Source organism: Spea bombifrons, chromosome 4, assembly GCF_027358695.1.
Source record: "Spea bombifrons isolate aSpeBom1 chromosome 4, aSpeBom1.2.pri, whole genome shotgun sequence".
NCBI lineage: Eukaryota > Metazoa > Chordata > Amphibia > Anura > Pelobatidae > Spea > Spea bombifrons.
The window spans coordinates 55,486,485-55,510,947 of NC_071090.1; the positions used below are offsets into that span (position 1 = coordinate 55,486,485).

Here is a 24,463-nt window from a genome sequence, read left to right on the forward strand (position 1 = left end):
GAAAGAGTTACTTAATGTAAGGAGGTGGTGGATATGTGAAATAGCCTCCCAGCAGAAGTAGCTGGGTCATTTTTCGTTACAGAGCTGCACAAATAGTAGAAATACAATAAAATGAGGAAATACGATTTTATCGATGTGCATCCTTTCTTCAACAGAAGAACACAATCCAGAGGCCACCCTTTTAGCAGATATGATTCACACTTTTGTATTTTATGAGATATATATATTGTAAATATACACCATAAAAGTCACTTTTTTATTATTTTCTTTTGATGACATTGTACATATATTTACAGGAAATAGGAGTATTAAATAGGCCACTTCCACTGATTAGCCGGAGGTTCTTCAATTAATGGTTCCCAAGGCTTCCATTCCACCATTTTTCTTGCCAGATACAATTCATTTTCAGCCTGTTAAAAGAATCGAACATCACTTATACAGCAAATAATAATGCAAATGATAGTTTTTATTATATCTAATTTAATATAATAAATACCCCAGGGTAGTTCAAATGGTGGTATTTTAGACCCTTGGTTTGGTAAACCCTTTCCATAAAATCCTAGGGTGGGTTTGCGGTGTCGCTGAATGCCTCACTATGGGGGCATTCCAGTGACACCATTTACGCTTAGGAGGCGATCTCTTAAATCAGACGGCAACTGACATATTATAAGCGGCAGATTTTCTCACCCTGGAGAGGAGCCAAATAGGGCTCCTGCCGCATATTTTGGTGTTGCTGGATGCTTTGACATCAAGGCATTACAGCACCACTGTTTAAGCAAAAAGTCACCCAAGCTCATTTAAAGCAATTATGTGCAACGCATGTCATCAGTCATTACGGGGTTAATCTATCTAAAGTTTTCAAATAAGAAAAGGTAAAGCTTCTTTAATGTTTTCACTGAATAAATATTGGGAAAACAAAGGTTTCTAACAAGTGTTTTTTTTTTTTACCTGCACAATGACTTCTTCTATTTGGCCACAATTAATTTTATCCTCCAGTTTCTGAACATCTGGCTCCTGGAATGTACACAGTGGTTATAATATAAATGTAAAAAAAAATAAGAGGCACTTGAAAATCAGAGGGATGTACAGAACATTGTCAGGTAACACTCTAAACAGAATTTTTAAACAAGTCAATCACAGTGTGAACAAACAGCTGTACTGTGTCAGTCCTGGAAGTAGGTATGCAAATTTGGTAGAGACAATAACTTGATTGGCTAACTAGATTGCATGTTTTAAGACTACTCAGGTGTCTTCTCAAGGCATAATTTGCCTGAAAAGACCCGATCAGTCTTAAGAACACAGTCACACTAAGAATTACTACCAGAAACAAGAGTCTTCTCTGAAAGTGTTGCCAAAGGATGCTGCTTGTAGCCTGCTCCTGTACATCTTCTCTGGGAACAGCTATTCCAGGACATTTCTTGAAACAAGTGTGTAAACAAAGTTATCTGATGTTTCCACCTGTGATGTAGCTTCTTGGGAGGTAACATACAGCAGACGGAGCATTTAAAAACGCACTGTACTATTCAACAGCATAACGTGCCACACATTTATCGCAAGTTAAAGGAACACCACATGACAGCTGTGTTGTCCCTTTGTACATGCATGGGGTGTAGAATATGCATAAAAGTGCTACATTAACTGATTAGGTGAAATAGAATCTTTGAGACATAAGGTTTAATTTACGAAAGTAATCGTGCAAGGGTTGAGGTTTCAAATTACTCAAAGTACTGTGGAAAAGATAATTCTACTACTGTGTCGTGTGCTGTGCAGTGCTGCTCATTGTGCTTCAATAAATGTTGTGCAGACTTGATGCTGCCAATGTTTTTAGTATTGTTTTTTTGGTTCAAACACCACAGATGTTCATAAGCGTCAGACCTCTTTCTGGCAATGCTACGAAGTCTCTTCCGACATAGACCTTCATTGCTGGGTTATTCAGACTGAACCATTCTATTGTTAACCACAAGCAGCACGATAAATAGTGATGATGTTTGTCCGATACATTGGTTCAAAGTAACAGTCAGAAGTCATATGGATGGCTAATAAGCACCTGTCTGAGTTTTTGTTTTTTTTCAAAAAAGGATAAAGCACACTATTTCTGAAAATATGTTTAATCTGATACTAGCAATAAAAATAAATGGAGTTTCCCTTTAATGATTTTTTGGATTCAGATAGCACAATCATATTATGCAGCGCTGTACAAGGGGTATACAGGTCATAACATGTAAAGCATAACATATCAATTTGAGAAGCGTCAACCTTAACAAGGTTTCTCTTGCACAGAGGTCTGAGCTGGCTCTGAAAGATGTGTAGTCCCATCAATGAAAAGAAGTCAAGAAACGCTAGCTATTAACCCTCTCACAGGGGAAGCTTGCCAGGATTCTTTTTCTTCAGATGCCAGTTAGTGCCATCAAAAATACTGTACAATTTGTTGCAATATACACACGTATATAAATTCTATATTCATGTCTATATGTAAGCTAATGCTTGGACTGGTAATTTCCTTTAATTACGTTAAATTATTAGGAACTACTTACTGTATGGACAGCATTTACCCTCTCATTGATGATCTGCTCGGTGTATTTTCTGTATGCTGCATCCCTAGGAATGGTCTGCAGCGTAGCAAGAATCTTTGAATATAATATCCTTAGACGCTGGGGGAAAAAAAATTGGTTGAAAAATTTTAGAACAAAGCAGAAAATGCTCCTACGTGTATAGTGTGCCAACGACAGTAGTTGCTGAATAGACAAAGGTGCTAAATTACGGAAGGAAAATAACTTTTTTTTTCTGAAAACCAAAACAGTTGTCAAAATGTTGCAATAACTTTTAAGTTACTTATTATAGATCAAACGACAATTGGTTTACATGGTTCAGATCACACAGTTCCAACAAGATGTCATCAAAATACAACATGCTATAATAACGTACCTACTGTGTTCTTTGTCCGAAAAAGTCGTGGCTAGTCTGATATTCAAAATTGGCTAGTCCAATTTTAAAATTCATATGAATACAAACTGTTGAATTTAGAAATGGCATTAGCTATGGCAAAAAGAACACCCTGTCATGTTAATAGGATTTTCTGCCTCCCTCAAAAACCAAGGAGATTCCCTGTTAAGCAGAACTTAAAACGGCCTATAGAGAAATTAGAAGCAAGTTTCATTAAAGAGCCAAAAAGGGGGAGGTATCCGTAAATAAAAGCAGAAAAAATGTGTTAAAGAATTAAGACTTTCAGTATTTATAAAATATGAAATTAGAACAGTCAACATACCTCATGGGGATTTTGGGATACAGCAAGTCCAACCAAACCAGTGGTCTGTTAAAAAAAAAAATAAAAAAAAGCATTAATTAATATACAAAGACACGACAGAGAAAGCACAACAAACAAAAAATACACGCCACTTCGACAGAAACATTGGTTCTTATTTGTTGTCGAATTCTTTCAGCCCATCTAGTCTGCCCGCTTTCCTGATGTAAGGATTTCAAACCTGCATGAGTCTCCACCACCTTCTGTTGGTGGACTGTTCCATTTATCCACTACCCTCCCAGTAAAGTAGAACTTCCTTACTTTACATCTAAGCCTGTAGTACATACACACTTACACAAATATATACACGAACCCAGACCCTTTATACACCTCCACACCGCCTAACGCCATACACTTGCCATCATAAGCGTATACATACACACAGCCATTCTGACCAGTCGACATTAATATGCATTAAAGTGCATTTGATGTCGGCAGAACCTGGATCCATACTAACGTGTTTAGAACTGCCAATAGCCAGATGCTTAAAAGAATAACTGAAATATTAAATGGCTATAAACTGACATTAAGGCAACCCTTAGGAATAAATACACAACTATCAAAGCCAGTATCTTAGACATATATTCCTCAACAAACAGGTGCATGTTTTGTTGCTAAAAGGCAGTTGCACAACTTCTCATCCAACAGCTACCAGCCGTTCTGTGCTGTCAAATACATGCGTACGTTTTTAATAGAGACAAGTCATTCCAATTATATAACCACTTCAATTCTACGGCGTTATTAGAATTTTAATACGAATTGAAGTGTCATAACCGCGATCATAATATATACAAAAATATATTATAAAAAATAAAAAAAAATCCCCCCTCAGCACTAGCTTGTCTATGCGTATTTTCAGTGACCTCCGCTTTCTCACCTTCTTCAGTAAGCCGGCCATGTTTTCACCGCGGTGCATTAAGGGTAAACGCGTTTTGTTGCAGTAAGCCGCAGACATCAATAATAGACACAAGAGAGGTCGAACCTAAAATCAGTCATGAACGTCAGGGCGCTCGAAATAATCGTTTTAGAAATTCGTTCTGGCACAGGCAGGAGCAATCTGTAGCCGAGAAGTCGTGCGCGTCCTAGTCGAGTACGTGATGCTGCGGAGGGAAGCGGGAGCTGATTCTTCACTAATTAATTCGCGATTACAGAAATTGTGTAGAAATTACCTTTGTGTTCATGTCCCCTTTTATGGTATCGCAAAGTTAAATGTAAATCCAATTCATTATAATGTAGTATTTATAAAAAGTTTTGGATTCTGGTGATATAACTTTGACTTGTTCGTTATAAAATGGTAGACACCGTTTAATATAGTCTTGCATGCAAAGTTGCATTAGTTATAAAAATATCACATGTTCCGAAAGCTATTAGAAGTGCAATGATGTGCAAAAAAAATTAATTCACCCCGGAGATTTTAAATTGGCAAGTGTATTCACTTTTTCAAGAAGAAAAAGGTTTTAAAAAATCATGGCACGTCATGATGTGTAGAAAGCTATCTCTAGACCCTCATCAGAACTCTGGGCTACCCCTGCAGGTTTAATACAAGTACTGCATTCAACCATGCAAGCCAATGGTGCAAAGCTTACTATTCACAATGGGAAATAAAAAATAAATAAAAAAATCCAGAATAACGCAATTCAAATAAATTATACATTGATTTGCATTTTATTCAGTGAAAGTATTTGATCCCCTATCAATCAACAAGATGTCTGGCTCCCAGGTGTATTTTATAAAGGTAACAAGCTGCGATTAGGCGCACTCTCTTAACCCCTTCACGACAAAGCGTGCATGGGGCCACGATGCACCAGATTGGTAACAAAGCCAGTTGCCCCGATCACCTCTGAAGAGCAACTGCAAGGGCCATCAGTGAATGGCATTGCTGCCATTCACAAGATGGCTGCGCCAACTGTCACAAGTCTTGAGTTCCCCCTGCAGATTGAATGCAAGTACTGCATTCAACATTGCAAATCAATGGAGCCCAGCTCACTAATCACAATGTGATTACTAAAATAAAAAAAAGTCACAAAAAGTCTATATATATATACATATATACAAAAAGGTTTTTTATGAGCAAGTCCTACAATTAGCGCTATATCTTCACACAACTTGTTACATGGAAAGAGTTAAAATATTGGCATTTTAATGCCCATGGGTGCCTAGTTTAAAAAAATGTATGATTTGATGGGGTAAATCGAATTGGCTGGCTGCAAAGATGTCCCAGATATGGGACATGGGCACAGACTGACCAGAAGTCCAAATGCCAAAAAATAAGCACCTCACAAAGGTGGCCTTTTACCTCCCATCAAAGGCTCGGGAGGACCGGACACCTGAGCAGACAGCAGCAGTGCCCCACGATCGATTTAATGTCACTGATCCTGTGAGAACACTTTGGCATGAATTACCTGGTATATCAGTGGTCATAAAGTGGTTAAAGGGAACACTCTAGCCATCTTATGCTCTTTAATGATATGATAGCTGTGTGGCTCTTTTAATTTTTTTCTGGGGTGTTTTGCAAATATGCATTTGTCCCTTTCTCCACCTTCAGCTATTTTTAGTGAAGGAGATATTTTTCGGCCAGACACATCTCCCAGTACGTCATATACTTACCACAAGTGACCTCCAGTGACTCAGCTAACGCTGATATAGGTGTGTTCTGACTCCGGAGTGTATGTGTGTTAAGCATTCTGATCTAAATGGGAGCACTTTCCAGCTAATTGTCTCCAGTAGACATTTAGACTGTGTAAGTATATGGTGTTACTGGCGGCATGCTGAGGAGAAGAGAGAGGGAGATTGCTTATAAGGTGTTAGAGTGAGTGGGTGTTACATTGAGGCTTTGTGTTAGTATGTTGTGTGTGTTTTATTTTAGTTACTGGGGTGCAGGGGCACCAAAGTACAGCACCCTGCTTAAACCTGAGGTTTAGGGTAATATGCTCAAGTTGATATACATTTAGAGGTTGACTTTTTGAACTTTAAGCAGTAAATAATCCATTAATTTATTTATGCATACACCATTTGTACCAGATTGATCAGGACAGAATGTGGCTGTAACATCTCATGCTGTCCACATTATGTGACAGCCTCAAAATGTCACCCTCTGTCCATGTAATCAACAGATTTCCCTGTACTGAACTCAATTCTTCACAAAGTAGACATTGTCTACACCCAATGTGGTACTGTATTGAGATACCAGGCCGTCGGGATGGAAGACCCCTAACAAGGATTGTTCAGACTAAAGTGGTGGTATGATGTGGTATTATCGCAGCTGTAGCATCCTCACCATGTGCTCTAGTAGCTCAAAGGAGGGTTCCAGCTGTGATATGCACTTTAATGCAGCAGGGCTGCCTCTTCTGTTTCATGTTAAGTGGTTTAATCCATTTTTTTTAATTTTGGAAGACTGCATATTACGCTGTCCTTTGAACTTGAGTAGTAGCTGTGGGGCTTTCTAAGTCAGTAAGCTGAGATATGGATAAATCTTTCTTTAAAAAAAAATGTTTTTACTAGATTTGCCCAAAAAATGCATTTTTTTAACATTTGGTTGTTTTTATAAAAAACAAACAAAAATAAAACGCAATCACGGAAGAAGTTCACCAGTCCTTTGAAGCTATGCTCCCCACGTGTTTTTTCTACATGAAATCGTAATAAAGACTGCTAAGCACTTACATTTTGCTCAGTCACAAATCAGGAACTGGTGGGCACTGGTTTACTGCCGAACCCAGAAGCAAATGGGGAATACGTAATGACCTGTATTACCCAAGGCATAAAAGGTGCTTAATTACCATGTGTAAAGGGCGATATTTTTTTATTTTAGGAATTAGTGAAAAAACTATTTTGTATTCTTAGTCTCTTTCAGTGAAATCGGGGTTACTTATAGACAAATGACAAGGACTGGGTATTTGCTCATACTCTCTGGTAGACGGTCATTATGTATTCCCCATTTTCCCCTGAGTTCGGCAATGCATGTCACTGTCTAAACCTGGACTGGTGCATTGGCTATATTACATTCCTTGCATGTCTAGAAATAATTTAGTATTACATTTATTACAGTTAGCCTGTAATGTGTATAGTCTTTTACAGGTCAGAATAGGCAGTCGTAATGTGTGGGTACTTTAGTTCCTATAGTTTTATCCTTTTTGTTGTGTCATGGATATATAAACTGTACTTGCTTTTTAAATGCCAAAGGCCAAGTCTATGTGGCTCCTCTTAAGTCCACATTATTGTAATTTCTGATGAAAGGTTTGTAAAATATATCTGCTACACTGTTACAGACCTAACAGTCAATGGGTTAACATTTTCCCCAACCTTTTAGCTAAGATAAAATTTCTGCTGGACATGATTAGCTGTGATATTCTCTCTTGTCAGCAACTAAAGAAAACAGGAACAGTTGTTAGTAGTGATGCCAGTGAGCTATGTTTAGCACATCTGAAAGACTACTAAGATTCGGAGACAATCACTGGAATAAGTAGCCCCTGTTTTTATTTCAAATTAAGAGATGTGAGGTGAGTCTGTCAATGCTCGTGCCAACGCCTTTTTGACGTATTATTGGCACAGGAGGGTTTTTGCTTCTATGCCAACACGCAGCTCAAGTAAAAGTAACAGGTAATGGAAGAGTGAAGAACAACGATAATAGCCTTTCGAAAATAATAATAGATCACAAACTTTCGAGTCTACTTGGGCCATTTGTTTAGGTATATTATACATTACAAACTGAGAGAATTTAATCTTTACTAGAAAAGCATATATGTTGTGTAAAATTGTTTAGATAATGCTTTATATTTTTGCCAGAAAAAATTGTTTTAGTTCAGAAATATATATTCCCTTTGTCCTTAGACTCCTTTTAAGTGGCAGGAGCTTGACATAATACTTATGTCTCACTTACTCATGATAATGAAATGAAGGACAAGGTTCACATGGGCAATGAGTCAGATTATCATGAACCTGCTGAAAATGTAGGGCACAAAATGGTGTGTTGCCTCAGAGTGTTGGTCTGATAGGTATTTCTAAAACCTGAAGGCCCAGATGAAACACTGTCTCCTAAGGCCTGTAACATATTTTATGTGTATACCTCAGGTAAAGGTGTGCAGGATCTGCAGGATTATCCCTCAATTTTATTAACAATTGTTATTTGCAAGGCAGGGTGATGTGAAGAAAGAGAACATCAGAACAGATTGTGCCTCTCTTAGGGGTAATTGGGCTAAAAGTTAAATGAAAATTATGAAATATCTCAAAATCAGTTGATAAATATTCTATCTATCTATATCCGAATGAGCAGGGCCGAACTGGCCCGCCGGGAAATTTCCCAGTGGGCCGGCCGGTCCTTAGGCCGGCAGACCACATTCAATGCGGCTGCCAGGCTGTAAGACCACCTCCGCCAGCCGCTTAGAACACATGACGTTCGAGGGGGCAAGCTCACAGAAGAGGAGTAAGTAAGTATTACTTAGTATTATTAGTATTATTAGTATTGTAAGTATTACCAAAAAGGGGTTATAGGAAAGTGGACCCATATTCAAGGGGGGTGGCTGTGTTATGGCATTACAAAATACATATAAACGGGTGTGGCTGGGAGGTAATACACATGGCAGTGGGGGCATCAATAGACAAGAGGGCAAGAGGGTGGTTGGGCATCACATTAAACAATACAAAGCACAAAGGGGCATTAATCAAAAGTAAAGGGGGCCTGGCTGGGGCATCAATCAAAAAGGGGCAGTTAATGACAAGCAGTGAAGAAAATACATTTTTTATGCTTCAGTGTGGCAGAGCCTGTCCTGGTGTGTGTGTTTGGGTGTCGGTGTGGCAGAGCCTGTGTGTGTTTGGGTGTCGGTGTGGCAGAGCCTGTCCTGGTGTGTGTGTTTGGGTATCGGTGTGGCAGAGCTTGTATTGGTGTTTCCTAGCACTTTGCTTTCTGTAGGAATAAATTGAACTATTTAATTGTTACTTATCTAGAGATAAAACGCACTCCTGAATTTGTAGTCACTTCAGAGGACAAGGTCCAGAGATCAGTGAGAGGAAAAGTAATGGTTTTGTGTTATTTACTCTCTTACAATCTGCATATTTTATTAAAAAGGATTAGTGGTACTAAATTGTGGCTTCAGGCATCCCATGTACGATGACTTGTACTGATGTACTCTCAATCCCATCACATAAGATTCTATCCTATATATTCTGCACTGGTGTTCTCTTTATCCAGTACATATCGATGCCGAGGAGTTAAGATTTTGTTTATTTTATTTATTTCCATAAAATGAAGACCAAAATCCTCAGCACCAGGCCTTTGATGCACTTAATCCGGCCCTGCCTCCAGTGCGCATCAGCCACCTTAAATCCAGCTTGTACCCACTGTGTTCTCCAGCCGTGTGCAGTTTTATTTGGCTAAACTTGTTTTAAGTGGTTTGTGGACTGACTTTGTTTTACTGTTCAAGTAATTTAGTATTGATAGAATGACATAAAAGGCCCACGCACTCATTTCTGATGAAGTTGCCCAATGGATTAGGTTTGGTCATGCCTTTTAAATGCATAGACTCAATTAGGTAATACCTATATACAAAGTAGGACTTTCCATAAAGCCAAAATACAACATTCTTGAGTGTCAAAGAAAGGATAACACCAGAGAAAATAAATGTCCAACAAGGTAGTGCATTCAATATGTCGATTTTATTTACCTCGTTTGGCCAACCTCAGTGAGAACTCGACACCCAGTAGGTCAACGCCTTACAGGTTTCACGCCCAACAATGGCACTTCGTCATAAGCATACTGACTGGATTATCTCCGGTCTTAAATAGTGTTTACCCAAAGTGCTACATTTAAAGAGGAACATAATTTGTAAGTACAGATTACATGGATATAATTAATCGGTTTGTATTTCTGCAATGATTTACATTACACAATTATGATTACTTAACATAATATTAATTTATTTATACAATAGCTTATATTTATGCAATGATTTATATGATTATACAATTATTATTAATTGACATAATTTTGAATATAATCAACATGATAATCAGAAAAGTTTCATGTTCGCTATTTTAGATTAAATTATGTCTATACCCAAATAAACATTATAATAAAGTTAAATTGATTAACATCAACATTTTAAATCAATAGCAACATTCATGTGGCGATTCATAAATGTGGTGTATCTCGTTTTAGAAACAATAAAAAAAATGTGTCTAAATATATAATTTAAATCACATTAATGGTTAATACCCTTTGGTTGCCTGATGGCCAATCTAAAAATCCAAACATAATTCCCTTTTATTTAGTAAATTTTGTTTATTCTCTCCTCTTCTAGAACCTACTATTTTTTCTATGGCTTGACGTTCGAAATATTTTTTGTCACCCTTAAAGCAGCTCTGAATATGTTTATTCACCATTGAGGTTATGCTATTATTGGTGATATCATTTAGGTGTTTTCTTATCCTGTCTTTTAAACATACAGTGTTACAAAGCTGATTTAAGTCTATTTTAAGATGATTGCCCTCTGTCTCTCTCACAACAATTGTGTGTTTTATTTCTATCACTGGGTTTGAAGTCAAAGTTAACCCACACAATAACTGGATCACTAAGCCATGCAAAATGAGACTTTAGGGTTTTATTCCATTGTGAGAGAGACAGAGGGCAATCATCTAGTTTAATAAGACTATTTTGTAAAACCGTTATGGTTTGTGTCTGGAATCAGCTTGTAGCTTTTCCTGTTGTGCTTGAGCTGCTTCTACCCAAGGTCATTTCTAAATTTAACCAACCACTTAATACTTAATTTTAGAAAATGTGAATGACCCAAGCTGTACAAGCTGTTATTCCAGTGTAAAGGCCTGTGGTTAAGGCCTGTGCGTAACAGTGTTTAGATGAAGACTGGAAAAGGTGAGAATAACTTTTAATTAACTGTAATTCCGCAAGCAAGAGTTGATTTAAATGGGAACTTGTTTTTTTTTTGGTATTCTCTAAAAAGAGGACTGTAGTCATAAACAACAATAAAATGCAAAGTATTTAACAAATAATAGACTGTAGCAATATCAGTTCCTCTTTCTAAGATTGAGCTCTACCTTTTGAAAATAAAAATAAATATTCTAATTGTTTTATAAATTATAAAGTTAGAGTTAAATAGAATGGTCTAACGTGTAAGTTTGCAATAGCAGGGTTTTCTACCCCCCCCCCATTCACTGTAATACCGCTAATGAGTCTGCTTGCACTCTTTAAATAAGTGTCATGTGTCAAATAGCACATTATTCTTGGTTCTAGGTCTCCCCTGTTGGAACACGGAGGGGGCAAGGAGCTACAGCTAGCACTGCCAATACTATGAAAGCAGACATGATCATTATTGCTGTTCTCGGTCTATAAATTATATAGTTCTCCTTGGAAGAAAGTGGAATAAGTCATGGGAACTGGATATCTATCTGTTAAGCACTTTTATTTACCATAGGTTCATAAAAACTGAAATCCTGTTCTCATGCATAGTTGAAATATTCTTAACATATACAGACCTTGTTCCATTTGTAACAAAAAATAATAGTTTATTATTTACTGAATAAGCTGTACCAATCATAATACTGTTATATACAGTGCATTTCATATTCCCAATGTAACAAAATGATTTTTTATTTGTAGAACTACTCCACTCTGCTTTTCTTTTTAATTTTTTGGAAAAGAAATTAATTTTTTTTTCTGGGGAAAAACTTTTCTTTTTCATGCCTTCAAAATGTATAACTTCAGCGTCAGGTCAGTGGCGTTTCTTCAAGGGTATGTGTCTCTCTGATCAAGGATGGTGTATATAACATAACAGAAACAGATGGAGGAGGAAAATATATAATGGGGAAAAGTGATGGCAGGGGTGAAGGTAAATATAAGGCATAAAGGGGGAAAGAGGTGGCAGGTATGGAGGAATATATGACATAAAGTGGAAAGAGATAGCAGATATGGAGGAGTATCAGTTAAAAAAGGGAAAAGTTGCCCTTTCTGCGCCAGCTACGTACATGGTATATAGCGTGCAAAAAAACTAGAATGCCAACACCAATGCCAAGAAATAGCGGGGGAAGTGGCAAATGCCTCTGGGGATTTTGCAGAATCCCACCATATGCATTTGCTCAAGCTACACCATGAACTTTAAAGGGACCACACAGCTTTAATATGCATTAAATGGCATATGATGGCTGGAGTGTCCCTTCAAAGTTTGATTGCTGCCATCAGGCAGCCTATTATAGCTGTTTGCTACCATAGTAACAGATGCTGTGGGGGATTAAGTTAAAGTGCCAACTAATCTATCGTGAGATCAGATGACTGGCATCCTGGCAAAAAAACTGATCCTTGCTACCAGGGATCGTGACATTGCAAGTGCCCCCCTCCTCTACAACTAAATTCCAACCAATAAAAAAGTAAAGAAAACACGCACAGATTTAAGCAACCAGTGAATTCAGTAACAATGTACTTTATTTGATTCAAGTATACTATAATGTATTAAAGGTATATTATAGTAATTTGTGTACTGGGTGAAGCTCATACACATTACCTGCATGAATGTTCTAATTATTATTATTTATTGTTTTATATAGCGCCATCAAATTCCGTAGAGCTGTACAATGGGTAGACAGGACATAACACGTAGTATATAACATAACAATTTGACTCACAGAAACAAGAGGTGATGAGGGCCCTGCTCAAACGAGTTTACTGTGGGGTATGTTATACAAATAACTCTTACACAGATGTGTTTGCACACAAGATTAATTTGGGAACTTTGTTTTCTTTTTAGGATCATATAAATTTCTATACCAATAAAAAAATGATGGAGGAAACTGTGGAAGAACAACCCAGTAGCTATGAAATTCAGTTTGCCATTCAAGAATCTCTGGAAACCAATGCACCTCGTTATACTGACAGGTTAGACAAAGTCCTTTTTTGTCATATAGGTTCACTGACCAATGTAGTAGAGGCACCAGGAATGGACTGGGTACGTTGGAATGTCCCCATCATAAAAGTTTACTGGAATTCTAAAACAAGCAATGTGACATTTGTTTTCCTGGTAACATTTTATTAAGAAAAATAAAAAATCTAATAATGTTGCTTCCATAAGTATTCAACCCCCCACATATTAGTGAAATACCAAAAAAACGAAGTTAAAAAAAAATCACAACTTTTAATAATTACAGTTAAATATCAGCTTTCAATAAAAACTGTGACGGAATTGTCATTCTCCAGGCAGGGAATGTTTGCTCAGACTATTGGTATTGGGCAGAGCTTTCCTGTTCTCAGCACACTGATAGGACACCAATAAGGCAGTTCACATAATACAGTAACAATTGTGGTATCAGTGGGGGTCTAGACCTCCAGCTGTGCCCCTGATGCCAAGGGTCCTATTTCCAGCTCTGGAATTTTGGGCAAAAAAATCCTTCTTGAAAACAACGTTTCACAACCAAACCTTTTCCCATAGCTGTGAGATGCTAATAGATGGTACTTTTTGAATAATGGCTTCTTACGTGCCACCCTTGCATGCACAGTAGTGTTATGTATAACTCTGGATAAGGTTTACTGGCACCTTTACTACACTCCCAGCACTAAACTCTTCAATGGTGGTCTGTGGCTTCGCTAACAAGCACAAGGTACATGAGTTTATGTAAACCTATTATACCAAAAAAGCTCATTCAATCTTTTTCTTCTCTTCTTTCAGGAGCCTCTGTTTTAGATGTCTATTCATTATTTAAAATAAATAATGTTATCAACGTCTACCTTTTGAAACTGATCACATCCGTCACTGTAGAACTCAGTGTTAGGATAGATTTCATCAAGGTGTTATGTTTCCTTAAGTCATCAGTGTCTTTGTAACGTATAGGAAAAATATTTTAGTGTTTATGTCAGTGTTGAGTTTCCTAGGATAACTTGATGTTTCTTTTTCATGTGCTCCAAGGCAATGTACCATGAGGGTTTTTATTTTAGAAAGCTCTTTGCACTTGTAAAATAAATCTATGTATTATGTAATGCACTTGCTAAATAAAAGACACAACATCCCCCCTTATCATAAAATAAACCCTGACAGCAGCAATCATTCACCTACACAATAAATCGTATACATACTTCAGAACTTACTAAATAATTCTTATCAAACATTTAAGGATACATACATAAAACAAGTAAAGCAAACATTGTTCATATGTTTAGCTTTTTTTTAATATATGTATATACAAATTGTACCTTATATGGTTTAAGGATTACAAATATACATTATCAAATATCTTTAAACTAGTTGTACCCAATTTTTTGTTGTGAAGACAATTTTTTTGTTGTGAACTTATGGATGTCCCTTTAATACTAACAACTGTTACGCATGTAATTCAAAGTATTCAATTTGGTCAACATTGATGGTACATCTTTGAGTCCAGGCATAACAATGTTCAAGCATAGTCAAGCCCTTAATCTATTAAAACCCAGCTAAAAATACAACCCTGATCAGCATTCAGTGTCACAGACCAATGAGGAGAGATGACTAATTCAGAGAAGGTCTCGGTATGATGGTTTGTAAAGAATAGTTTCATGTTTACAAGCACATTCTATTGGCAAATGGTTGATATTGTTCTCTGAAGCTAAAATTAGAAGGGGAACATCCAGTTTTGGGTATTATGATGCTACAATACCCTGTCGCTAAAGTTCGTAACACTTTCCAGTCTGTTTTTGAAAGTGTAGTTGAGTAGATGATTGTAATAAGGTTGAAACATGGGTGCTGATTAACTGCTGCTTCAGTTCATTAAATGTTATACTTTTCACTTTGGTTTTCTAATTTTTGCTTAAATGTTTTTTTTATCTCAAACTAGGTGGTCCACTGCCCTTCAAAATTTGTTGGTCCCCATTCTCCTTTCCACAGTGTGATCTCGGAAAGACGAGCTCGAGAGCCTAGTTTGGTGCAGGGAGATTTGTTCTTCCATTTGTACAGACATCATCTGCTCATTGCATGGTCCACCTAGGCCCAGGCAAAGTGGGCAGCATGTAATGACATAATCTCAAGGATTGAATGCATATGATAATCATGTAGAAAAACAATTATGGGATGTATGAAAGGTAACTTAATTTGTCGCTGTCCCAAATTCATGCCAGAGAAGTGCCACCACCCACCCCTCTAAACCACAGTCCTTCTTCTGAGTGCTGGGGTATGATGTAATATCCTAGCATCCCAATATGGCGGTTGGCTACCTATTTTGTGGCTGTCACTATCCTGGACCTGCTGCCCTAGGCTAGAATGCATCAATGGTCACTAGAAATGTGAAAGTTACACCTTTGATATGTATCTAACTATATATTTATTTTAAAAAGCTTTATAGTATATTGTTGTTACAGGTTTGTACAACCCAGTGAGATAAACCGGAAAATTGTGTCTGCAATAAAACTAGGTAACGTACTTAATTTTATTCTTATGTAAACATAGTAGCCAGCATATTTCAACTGAATAGTAATGACTTTTTTGGGGCATTCAGGGGAAATTACCGAACTACAACAGTATATGAATTATAAATATGCCCTTGATGAAGCTGATGAAAAAGGATGGTTTCCTTTACATGAAGCTGTAGTACAACCAGTTGGACAAATCACTGAAATAGTTCTTGATGGTAAGTAGTCATAGAATGACTATCAATGAAAAGTGGTAGGGAAATTGTGATTTAGTCATTATTGTTTTATAGGGGCTATTTCCTTGGCTTGCGTTAATAAACTCACCACCTATGGCCCAGTTTGTACTTTGGAAATACGAGGGGTTGAGTTAATTTGGTTTATTACATAACTCCAATGCACAAAATGAACTGTATTCAATAACAGAGTTAAATATATCAAAAGTAATCAATGACAATCTTTCACTAGATTGGATTGGAAAAAAATAGATATATTTTATAGATTCATTAAATGAGATCACAAATACACAACAAGGACATTATTCACATGTTTTTTACAATTTTGAAAATCCCAGCAGAGAAATAGTTTCTTATTCTGTATGATTCGATGGACAAATATTTTTCATGTTCTCTTCATATCATGAATGGAAACACTAGTTTCACAAAGCATCTTTGTTCTTTTATAATAAAAACAGCATCAGGCAAATCATTATGGGAACAGAAGACCAATGATGGGGAAACTCCTTTAACTCTTTCTGTAAAAGCTGGATTGGTAGAAAATGTCAGGGTCCTACTCGAGAAGGGAATCTGGCCAAACACCAAGAACAGAAAAGGGGAATCTCCTCTTCTTATTGGTAAGAAAAAGCTAAAAATAATGTTGTAATTGTTAATGTCTTTGGATAAAGTTCATAAGCATATTAATACAATATAACTGTTAGCCCATGTTAAAAAATGTACCAGTATGTTAATATACAGGGCAAAATTGTGTGCGAAGTGGACATGGCATCTCAGAAGCAGAAATGGTGCCAGGACAAAACTACAGTATTTCACAAAAATGAGTACACCCCTCACACTTTTGTAAATATGTTATTATATCTTTTCATGTGACAACACTGAAGAAATGGCGCTCTGCTACAATGTAAAGTAGTGAGTGTACAGCCTGGATAACAGTGTAAATTTGGGTTTCCCATCAAAATAACTCAACACACAGCCATTAATGTCTAAACCTTGGCAACAAATGTATTATGAAATCTTCAATAATTCATGAATGTCTCCACACTGGATTATGCGTTATACAAGGACAGATCAGGCCTGTGCCAGTGCTGGACCTTCATGATGAGTAGTTAAGTTAGAGCATTAAAACAACTATTCTCCTGTAAACTCTCCTCACTCTTCCCCTAGTCAATAAACCCCAGTGTGTCAATGTAGCCCTATTGAAAGGACAGATACAATGGGATTATGCTTATTAGGAAGTAAATAATTGTATACATTGTCTTCTCCTTCATAGTTTGTTCGGGAAATTGCTTGTTTTTTTTGTACCAATTATAATTTGTAATTATGACATAGCTACAATGCTCATCAGTTGCAAGTGCAGTATTAACCAGCCAATGTGTCAATGCATCCTCATCCATTGAAAGGACAAGTATAGTGGACCTATGCTTATTCTATGTGAATTAAAAACATAGGATGTCTGGTAAAATACATATATTGTCCATTGTCTTCTCTTTCATAGTTTCTTCAGGAAATTGCTCTGTTCTCTTTTGTTTTGTAGCAATTAGGATTGGGAATTATGACATGGCAACAATGCTCATCAGTTACAACTGCAGTATTAACCAACCATGCGTCAAACGATGGTCAGCAATACATGAAGCAGCTAAACAAGGGCGCTCTGATCTTATCTCCTTACTTTTGAAAAATGGAGGAAAGGTTGGCCTCAGGGATGGTTTTGGTGTAACACCGTTAGGAGTTGCTGCTGAATACGGACACTGTGATGTACTGGAGCAACTGATTCATAAGGGTATGTGAAAAGTAAAGTATAGTGTTGACTTCACACAAGTAAGAGTGCAACAAGGAATGACAAAGATGCTTTTTAATATTATCAGTACACCATATTATATAATATTTCAGGTGTGTGCTAAGCTAGTCAGGTATATAGTAATATGTTATCTTTGTATTTCGATAGAGAAACAGTTTTTAGGCACATTCATTAGCCAGCCTTCACTCATCCTCATTTTTGTCAGTGCCCTTTAAACTTAAGATGAGTCTACCTTAAAATTGTCTTACTGTATAGCTGTCTTTCAGTTATAGTTTGTACCTCCTTGCCAAAATCTTGCAAGATGGTTAATAACATATGGTTGTTTCCTCTGCCTTATGAACCTTGAAAAATCTTACAAGTTACCACATCTAATAATGTTGCTTGGAATATGCCATCATAGGTGGTGATGTCTATGTTCAAGCAGATGATGGATCCTCAGTGCTATCTGATGCAGCTTCTGGTGGAAATCCAGACTGTGTAGCTCTTTTATTGGAATATGGTGCAAGTGGAAATGTTCCTGACAAAGAAGGCAATCTACCCATACACAAGGCAGCTTATGGAGGTCATTATCTGTGAGTAGTACTTTCACTCACATGAAGGTCAGACGTGATAACATTAATACGGAGAAATGATAACATTAATATGGAAGCTCAACAAAGTTCAGTAAATTTTTCCACATTAAATACAACTTTAATTTATTTGTACAAAGCTAAGTGGAACAGCCTCCCATCAGAAATGGTAGGGTCTAATATAATGAGGAAACTTAAACATGTATGAGATGGGCATAAAGCTATCTTAACCCCTTCAGGACCGGGATTTGTTTTTACCGTGCTTGCACTAAATGGCCAGAGCAGTTTTTGTGCTTTTGCTATGTCTTTATTCAACTCTGATTGCCCATGACTTAGTACTTGGTAGAGAATCCCTTGTTTCCAATCACAGAGGTCAGATGTTTCTTGTAGTTGGCCACCAGATTTGCACACATCTCAGGAGGTATTTTGTCCCACTCCTCTTTGCAGATCCTCTCCAAGTCATTAAGATTTCGAGGCTGAGGTTTTGCAACTCAAACCGGATTAAGGTCTGGAGACTGGCTAGGCCACTCCAGGACCATAATGTGCTTCTTCTTAAGACACTCCTTTGTTGCCTTGGCCATGTATTTTGGGTCAATGTCATACTGGAATACCCATCCATGACCCATTTTCAATGCCCGAGCTGAGGGAAGGAGGTTCTCACCCAAGATTTGATGGTACATGGCCCCGTCCATCGTCCGTTTGATGCGGTGAAGTTGTCCTGTCCGCTTAGCAGAAAAACACCCCCAAAGCATAATGTTTCCACCTCCATGTTTGACGGTGGGGGTTAAGTTCTTAGGGTCATAGGCGAGTTCAGTGGATGCCAAATAGCTAGATTTTGGTCTCATCTGACCAAAACACTTTCACCCAGTTCTCCTCTGAATCATTCAAAAGTTAATTGCCAAACTTCAGACGGGCCTGTACATGTGCTTTCTTGAGCAGGGGGACCTTGCGGGCGCTGCAGGATTTCAGTCCTTCACGGCATAGTGTATTACCAATTGTTTTCTTGATGACTATGGACCCAGCTGCCTTGAGATCATTGACAAGATCATTCCATGTAGTTCAGGGCTGATTCCTCACCATTCCCATGATCATTGAAATTCCACGAGGTGAGATCTTGCATAGAGCCCCAAACTGAGGGAGATTGACAGTTATTTTGTGTTTTTTTTCCATTTGCAAATAATCACACAAACTGTTGTCACCTTCCCACCAAGATGCTTGGCAATGGTCTTGTAGCCCATTCCAGCCTTGTGTAGGTCTACAATCGTGTCCCTGACATCCTTGGATATCTCTTTGGTCTTGGCCATGGTGGAGAGTTAGGAATCTGATTGATTGCTTCTGTGGACAGGTGTCTTTTATACAGCAGACATCTTGCTCATTGATAGGGGATCAAATACTTATTTAACTGAGTAAAATGCAAATCAATTTATAACTTATTTGAAATGCTTTATTCTGGATTTTTTGTTGTTATTCTGTTTCTCATTGTTCAAATAAACCTACCATTAAAATTATAGACTGATCATGTCTTTGTCAGTGGGCAAATGTACAAAATCAGCAGGGGGATCAAGTACATTTTTCCTTCACTGTAGCTAAACATCAGAGCAACCTAGTGGGCAACCCAGTGCCTAATGGTACCTCTAGAGTGTCATCTTGCACCAAAGGGCAGGGATAATCATGCAATCCCTGTTCATGTCGGAAAGATAGATGCTCTCTACCCAAGATTGACTTCTAATGCATGTGTTATGCTTATTTTTGTCTGCATTCTGCACAAAGACCTGTTATGTGCATTGGACTATGAAATGTAGGATTAGAGAAAGTAAATTGTCTGTTTGAAAAATACGTAAAAAATAATTTGAGATTAACAGAACATTTTAGATGACAATAATATAGAGTTCCTTTTTTTTAGTACCCGACTTTGCACCTTCATATTTTCACAGTTCTCTTGACTTCGGAAGCTGGTGTTCTTGTGGTCTATTTCTCAAATGCCTAGTGACATAGGCATCTGATTTTGTCAAATTTAGTATTTTTGAACAGTAAAGTGAAAATCAAAACAAAAGTGAACATAAATACTGAATCTTCGCTTATGCTCTACTGTCAATAAATTGTGTTAATAAATCTAGTTTTGATGTGTTTATTGTTTGACACTTATCTCTAGAGCACTAAAGTATCTTGTTCCTGTAACATCAAAACATGCCATCAAAAGAAGTGGCTTAAGTCCCATCCACTCTGCTGCAGATGGACAGAATTTACAGTGCCTGGAGCTGCTAATTGAAAATGGCTTTGATGTCAATGAATTGTTGGCTGAACATATTTCTGAAAATTATGATGACAGAAGAAAAAGTGCATTGTTTTTTGCAGTATCCAACAAAGATGTTCTGTGCACTGAGCTGCTGTTAAAATCTGGAGCTTTTCCAAATCAAGATCCTCTAAACTGTCTTTTAGTGGCAGTACGAGCTGGAAATCATGAAATTGTGAGATTGCTTTTAGCTCATAAAGCAGATGTCAACTGCTACTTCATGCAAGTGAATCATACCCATTTTCCAAGTGCAATACAATATGCACTAAATGATGAAATTATGCTAAGGATGTTGCTAAATAGTGGATACAATGTTGAAATGTGCTTTGACTGCATGCATGGTGGCATTTTTGGTGCATCATTCAAGTGGCCATCTTCAGATGTGCTACCAGGATGGACATCATGCGTCATAGAAGATAGTCCTGTGAGTATTTGTATACTGCAACTCAGAGGTATAGACTTACAAGCAAGTAACCTACTCAGTGAGACCTGAGTGAAGCTTGGTGAAAGGTCATCTTCATTGCGATTAGTCTATGCATTAGCCTTTATGAAGTGTCTTTAGCTTTAGCCTGAACCAGGTTCAGACCAGCCCTTTGTAAACAATGTTGGACTAGACCAGGGAGGCAGGAACATGGCAGGGTCATGTAATGCTAGGTTAAACGCTAGGCTGCTTACAGCTGGAGGGAAAGCTGCAGTTAAGGTAAGGAAGTGAGTGAAGGAAGGGGGAGGGGGATAAGGGTATTATGGCTGCATGTATGTTAGAGTGAGAGTGTATAAGCGTTGGTGTCAGCGTGAATGTGTATGTATAAGTGTGGGAGTGTGGATGTGTAAATGTAAGTGTGTGTATAGGTAAATGTGGCAGCATGGATGTATATGTGTAAGGGTTTGTGTATGAGCATGAATGCGTATGTATAAGTGTGCATGAATATGTAAGTGTAACTGTTGTGTGTGAGCATGAATGTGTGTGTTTGACCATGGATGTGCATGTGTATCTGTGTGAGAATGGATGTGTGTGTGAGAACATGGATGTGCATGTCTAAGTGTGTATGGTCATGTATATGTAAGTGTTTGTGTGTGCATTGGATGTTTGTGAGCATGGATCTATATGGATGTAAATGTGTACGTGTTTGTGTGTCAGCATGGATGTGAATGTGTATATGTGTAAATGTGTGAGCATGGATTTTTATATGTGTTAGTATGGATGTGTATGGGTAAATGTGTTAGCATAGATGTATATGGGTAAATGTGTCAGCATGGATGTGTATGTGTAAGTGTGTATGTGTAAATGTTAGTTTGTGAACATGGATGAGTAAGTGTGTCAGCATGGATGTGTATGCGTAATGATTTATGTGTAGACATGAATGTGTATGTGTTAGTGTGCATGAGTGTATATGTGTAAATGTTGGTGTGTAAGCTTGGATGTGTATGCGTGTATATGCATTGGATGTGTAAGTGTGTTGGAGCATGGATGTGTATTAGCATGGATGTGTATGTGGGAGCATGAATACGTGTGTATGTATGAGCATGGATGTATATGTGTGGGAGGGAGTACGTGTAAGTGTGTATGTGCATGTTTAAGTCTTTATGTGCGCATGGATGTGTTAGTGTGTGTCAGCAGGAATGCATATGTGTGTGAGCATGGATGTGTATATGAACATGAATGTGTATATGTACGTGTGTGTGAGCATCAACGTGTATGTGTAAGTGTGAGCATAAAATGTGTGTTTGTGAGCATCAATGTGTATGTGTGAGCATTAATGTGGAGGGGAGCTAGGGACTGATGGGGGTACCAAATATAGGATCCACCCTGGATGCCAAATACTCTTGGTACACCCCTCGTTATACATAGACAACTTGGAAGGTCTTCTATCTTCTCATAACTGAATCTGAACTGAAGTGTTATGCTCCAGTTTTTTGCCTTCCCAAATGCTGGGTTCCTGTTTAAATAGAGAAAGTGTAGTTTTCAATAATAAATACTTTTGACACACATTAATAACCAAATATGATTACATGTTACTTAACCTTTTACACAGTAATCATTGTTATTTCTAATCTATATATATAGTTCTACATCTTCCCCTAATACTATAATTGTTTTTATAATGAAGTATACATAATGTGGCAATTATTAGTTATATATATTCTTTTGTTTTTTTCAGTTTTGTGACTTTGTTACTGTGTCATGGATGAAACATCTGGTTGGCAAAATTATCAGAATATTTGTGGATTACATGGATTATGTCCCTTTATGCACAAAGTTAAAATCTGTTTTGGAAGTTCAAAAAGAATGGACTGAAATTCATGAGATTTTAGGTAAATATATGTTAATATACATCTGTATTGGATAAGGCAGTGCCATTTCTGAAGTGTAGAATGAGATATGCCCTCCAAACAAAATTGGTGTAAGGCATAATTATGTTGCTGTATTGCTGTATAAAAATGGTTTACTTTACAACGATGTGTTTTTTTGTTTTGTTTTTTATTTTAGGAAATCCTCGTCCATTAAAACACTTGTGTCGGCTAAAAATACGAAAACTCATTGGACTGAAGAGACTACAGAGAAAAAAACTGCCTCTACCTCCTATGCTAAAATCATATTTAATGTATAAGGAATATGATTTATATGGGGAAGGACTACATTTTGATATGGAATAAGCAAATATATACACCTTTCAATTTTTTTTCAAGGCAGTACTAAACATGTTGCTTTCCGGGTTACTCAGTGAGGTATTCTTTCTTCTGTGCAACGTCTCTAAATTGTAAGCAGTATAATATTAACTTGCTGACATTTTTCCAGATATTGTTTCTGTATGATAATAGTTTCATAGTAAATGAATAGTAATATTTAAAAGTACCTAAAAGAAAATAATTTAACGTGTATTTTTTAAAAATTTCAACTAATAACAGTGTAATGTGTGTATGATTATCCACAGCTCCTCCTTATGGCCTATCACCTTTTACATATTGCATATTTATATGTAAATATATATATATATATATATATATATATATATATATATATATATTTCAGAGGCAATTTGTTTCACTGTCATCTTAAATTGTGTCACCCACAGACATGTAAACTGCCTGAAATTGTGAAGCCCTGAAAAATATGTTTTTTTGCAGACAAAATCTGAAATTTGGGGAAGTGTTTCATTATATACAATAACTAATTCCTTTGCACTGGATTCAAATTCACCTTACCAAAAGGAAACCGTCTAGTCCCCAAATTTTTACTTTTTGTATTAATACTATTTATTGGCAAAGCGTGGTGCAATAAAACACAATTCTTGTAAGTGGAAAATCAGATACATAGTATGTCGGGAACAGCAGAAGTACAGTTTACACAAAGTCATTGAAAGGCATCGTACATTGTACATCAGAACAATAATAAGTAATAATGTTAACATTCTGTCAGAAACGACGCTGGTTGTTACTGAAGGGGTCGTACATCATAGTGCACCTGCTAAATTAAACTGAAAGAAAAATAATAAAATGCTCCAAGGGTAACACATGCTCTGATATCTGATGGTTGAATCAACACAGTTACAGAGATCTAAAGTGGGGCTGAAAAAAGAACCAAAGTCCTCAGAGCTCCCTGAAATCACAAAAATGTAGAGAAACAATGTTTACCGCAAATAACATAGGTCATGCAACTGAGGTGAGGAGACAAAAGTTCCCCAGGGCAGCCATTTAAGGCCATTGGCATATTCTCGACCGTGGGCAGAAGCCACAAGGTCTTCCATGTGTGAAATAAGATTGACCTTTGCTATCCAAGCAGTGACAGGGGGAGGGCCAGGTGTCTTCCAGAATCGGGGTATGGTAGCTTTGGCTGCTTGTATTAGATGTATGGCTAACGATTTCTTGTAGGAGCAGAACGAGGTGTGAGTGTGGTATAA

General features: G+C 37.3%; 2 protein-coding genes and 1 long non-coding RNA gene across 3 annotated transcripts; 2 read left to right on the top strand and 1 right to left on the bottom strand.

Annotated features, from left to right (window-relative positions):
* Nucleotides 1–235: 235 nt before the first annotated feature.
* Nucleotides 236–4,255, bottom strand: NDUFA5 (NADH:ubiquinone oxidoreductase subunit A5). Its single transcript, XM_053462085.1, has 5 exons — nucleotides 4,179–4,255; nucleotides 3,266–3,310; nucleotides 2,535–2,651; nucleotides 949–1,014; nucleotides 236–410 (listed from the first exon to the last, which is right to left on the bottom strand). The coding sequence occupies exons 1-5, from the start codon at nucleotides 4,215–4,217 to the stop codon at nucleotides 309–311; spliced, it is 369 nt and encodes a 122-aa protein (XP_053318060.1). The 5' UTR covers nucleotides 4,218–4,255; the 3' UTR covers nucleotides 236–308.
* A 113-nt stretch (nucleotides 4,256–4,368) lies between these two features.
* LOC128490267 (uncharacterized) lies at nucleotides 4,369–11,663 on the top strand. Its single transcript, XR_008353937.1, has 3 exons — nucleotides 4,369–4,391; nucleotides 11,065–11,162; nucleotides 11,541–11,663. It is a non-coding gene; the product is annotated as an uncharacterized LOC128490267 (long non-coding RNA).
* A 1,417-nt stretch (nucleotides 11,664–13,080) lies between these two features.
* Nucleotides 13,081–23,362, top strand: ASB15 (ankyrin repeat and SOCS box containing 15). The gene is made up of 9 exons (XM_053464344.1): nucleotides 13,081–13,175; nucleotides 15,621–15,673; nucleotides 15,758–15,889; nucleotides 16,363–16,521; nucleotides 17,439–17,684; nucleotides 18,103–18,274; nucleotides 20,424–20,988; nucleotides 22,724–22,877; nucleotides 23,053–23,362. Exons 1-9 carry the CDS (start codon nucleotides 13,081–13,083, stop codon nucleotides 23,217–23,219), a joined length of 1,743 nt encoding a protein of 580 aa, XP_053320319.1. The 3' UTR covers nucleotides 23,220–23,362.
* Nucleotides 23,363–24,463: the final 1,101 nt, after the last annotated feature.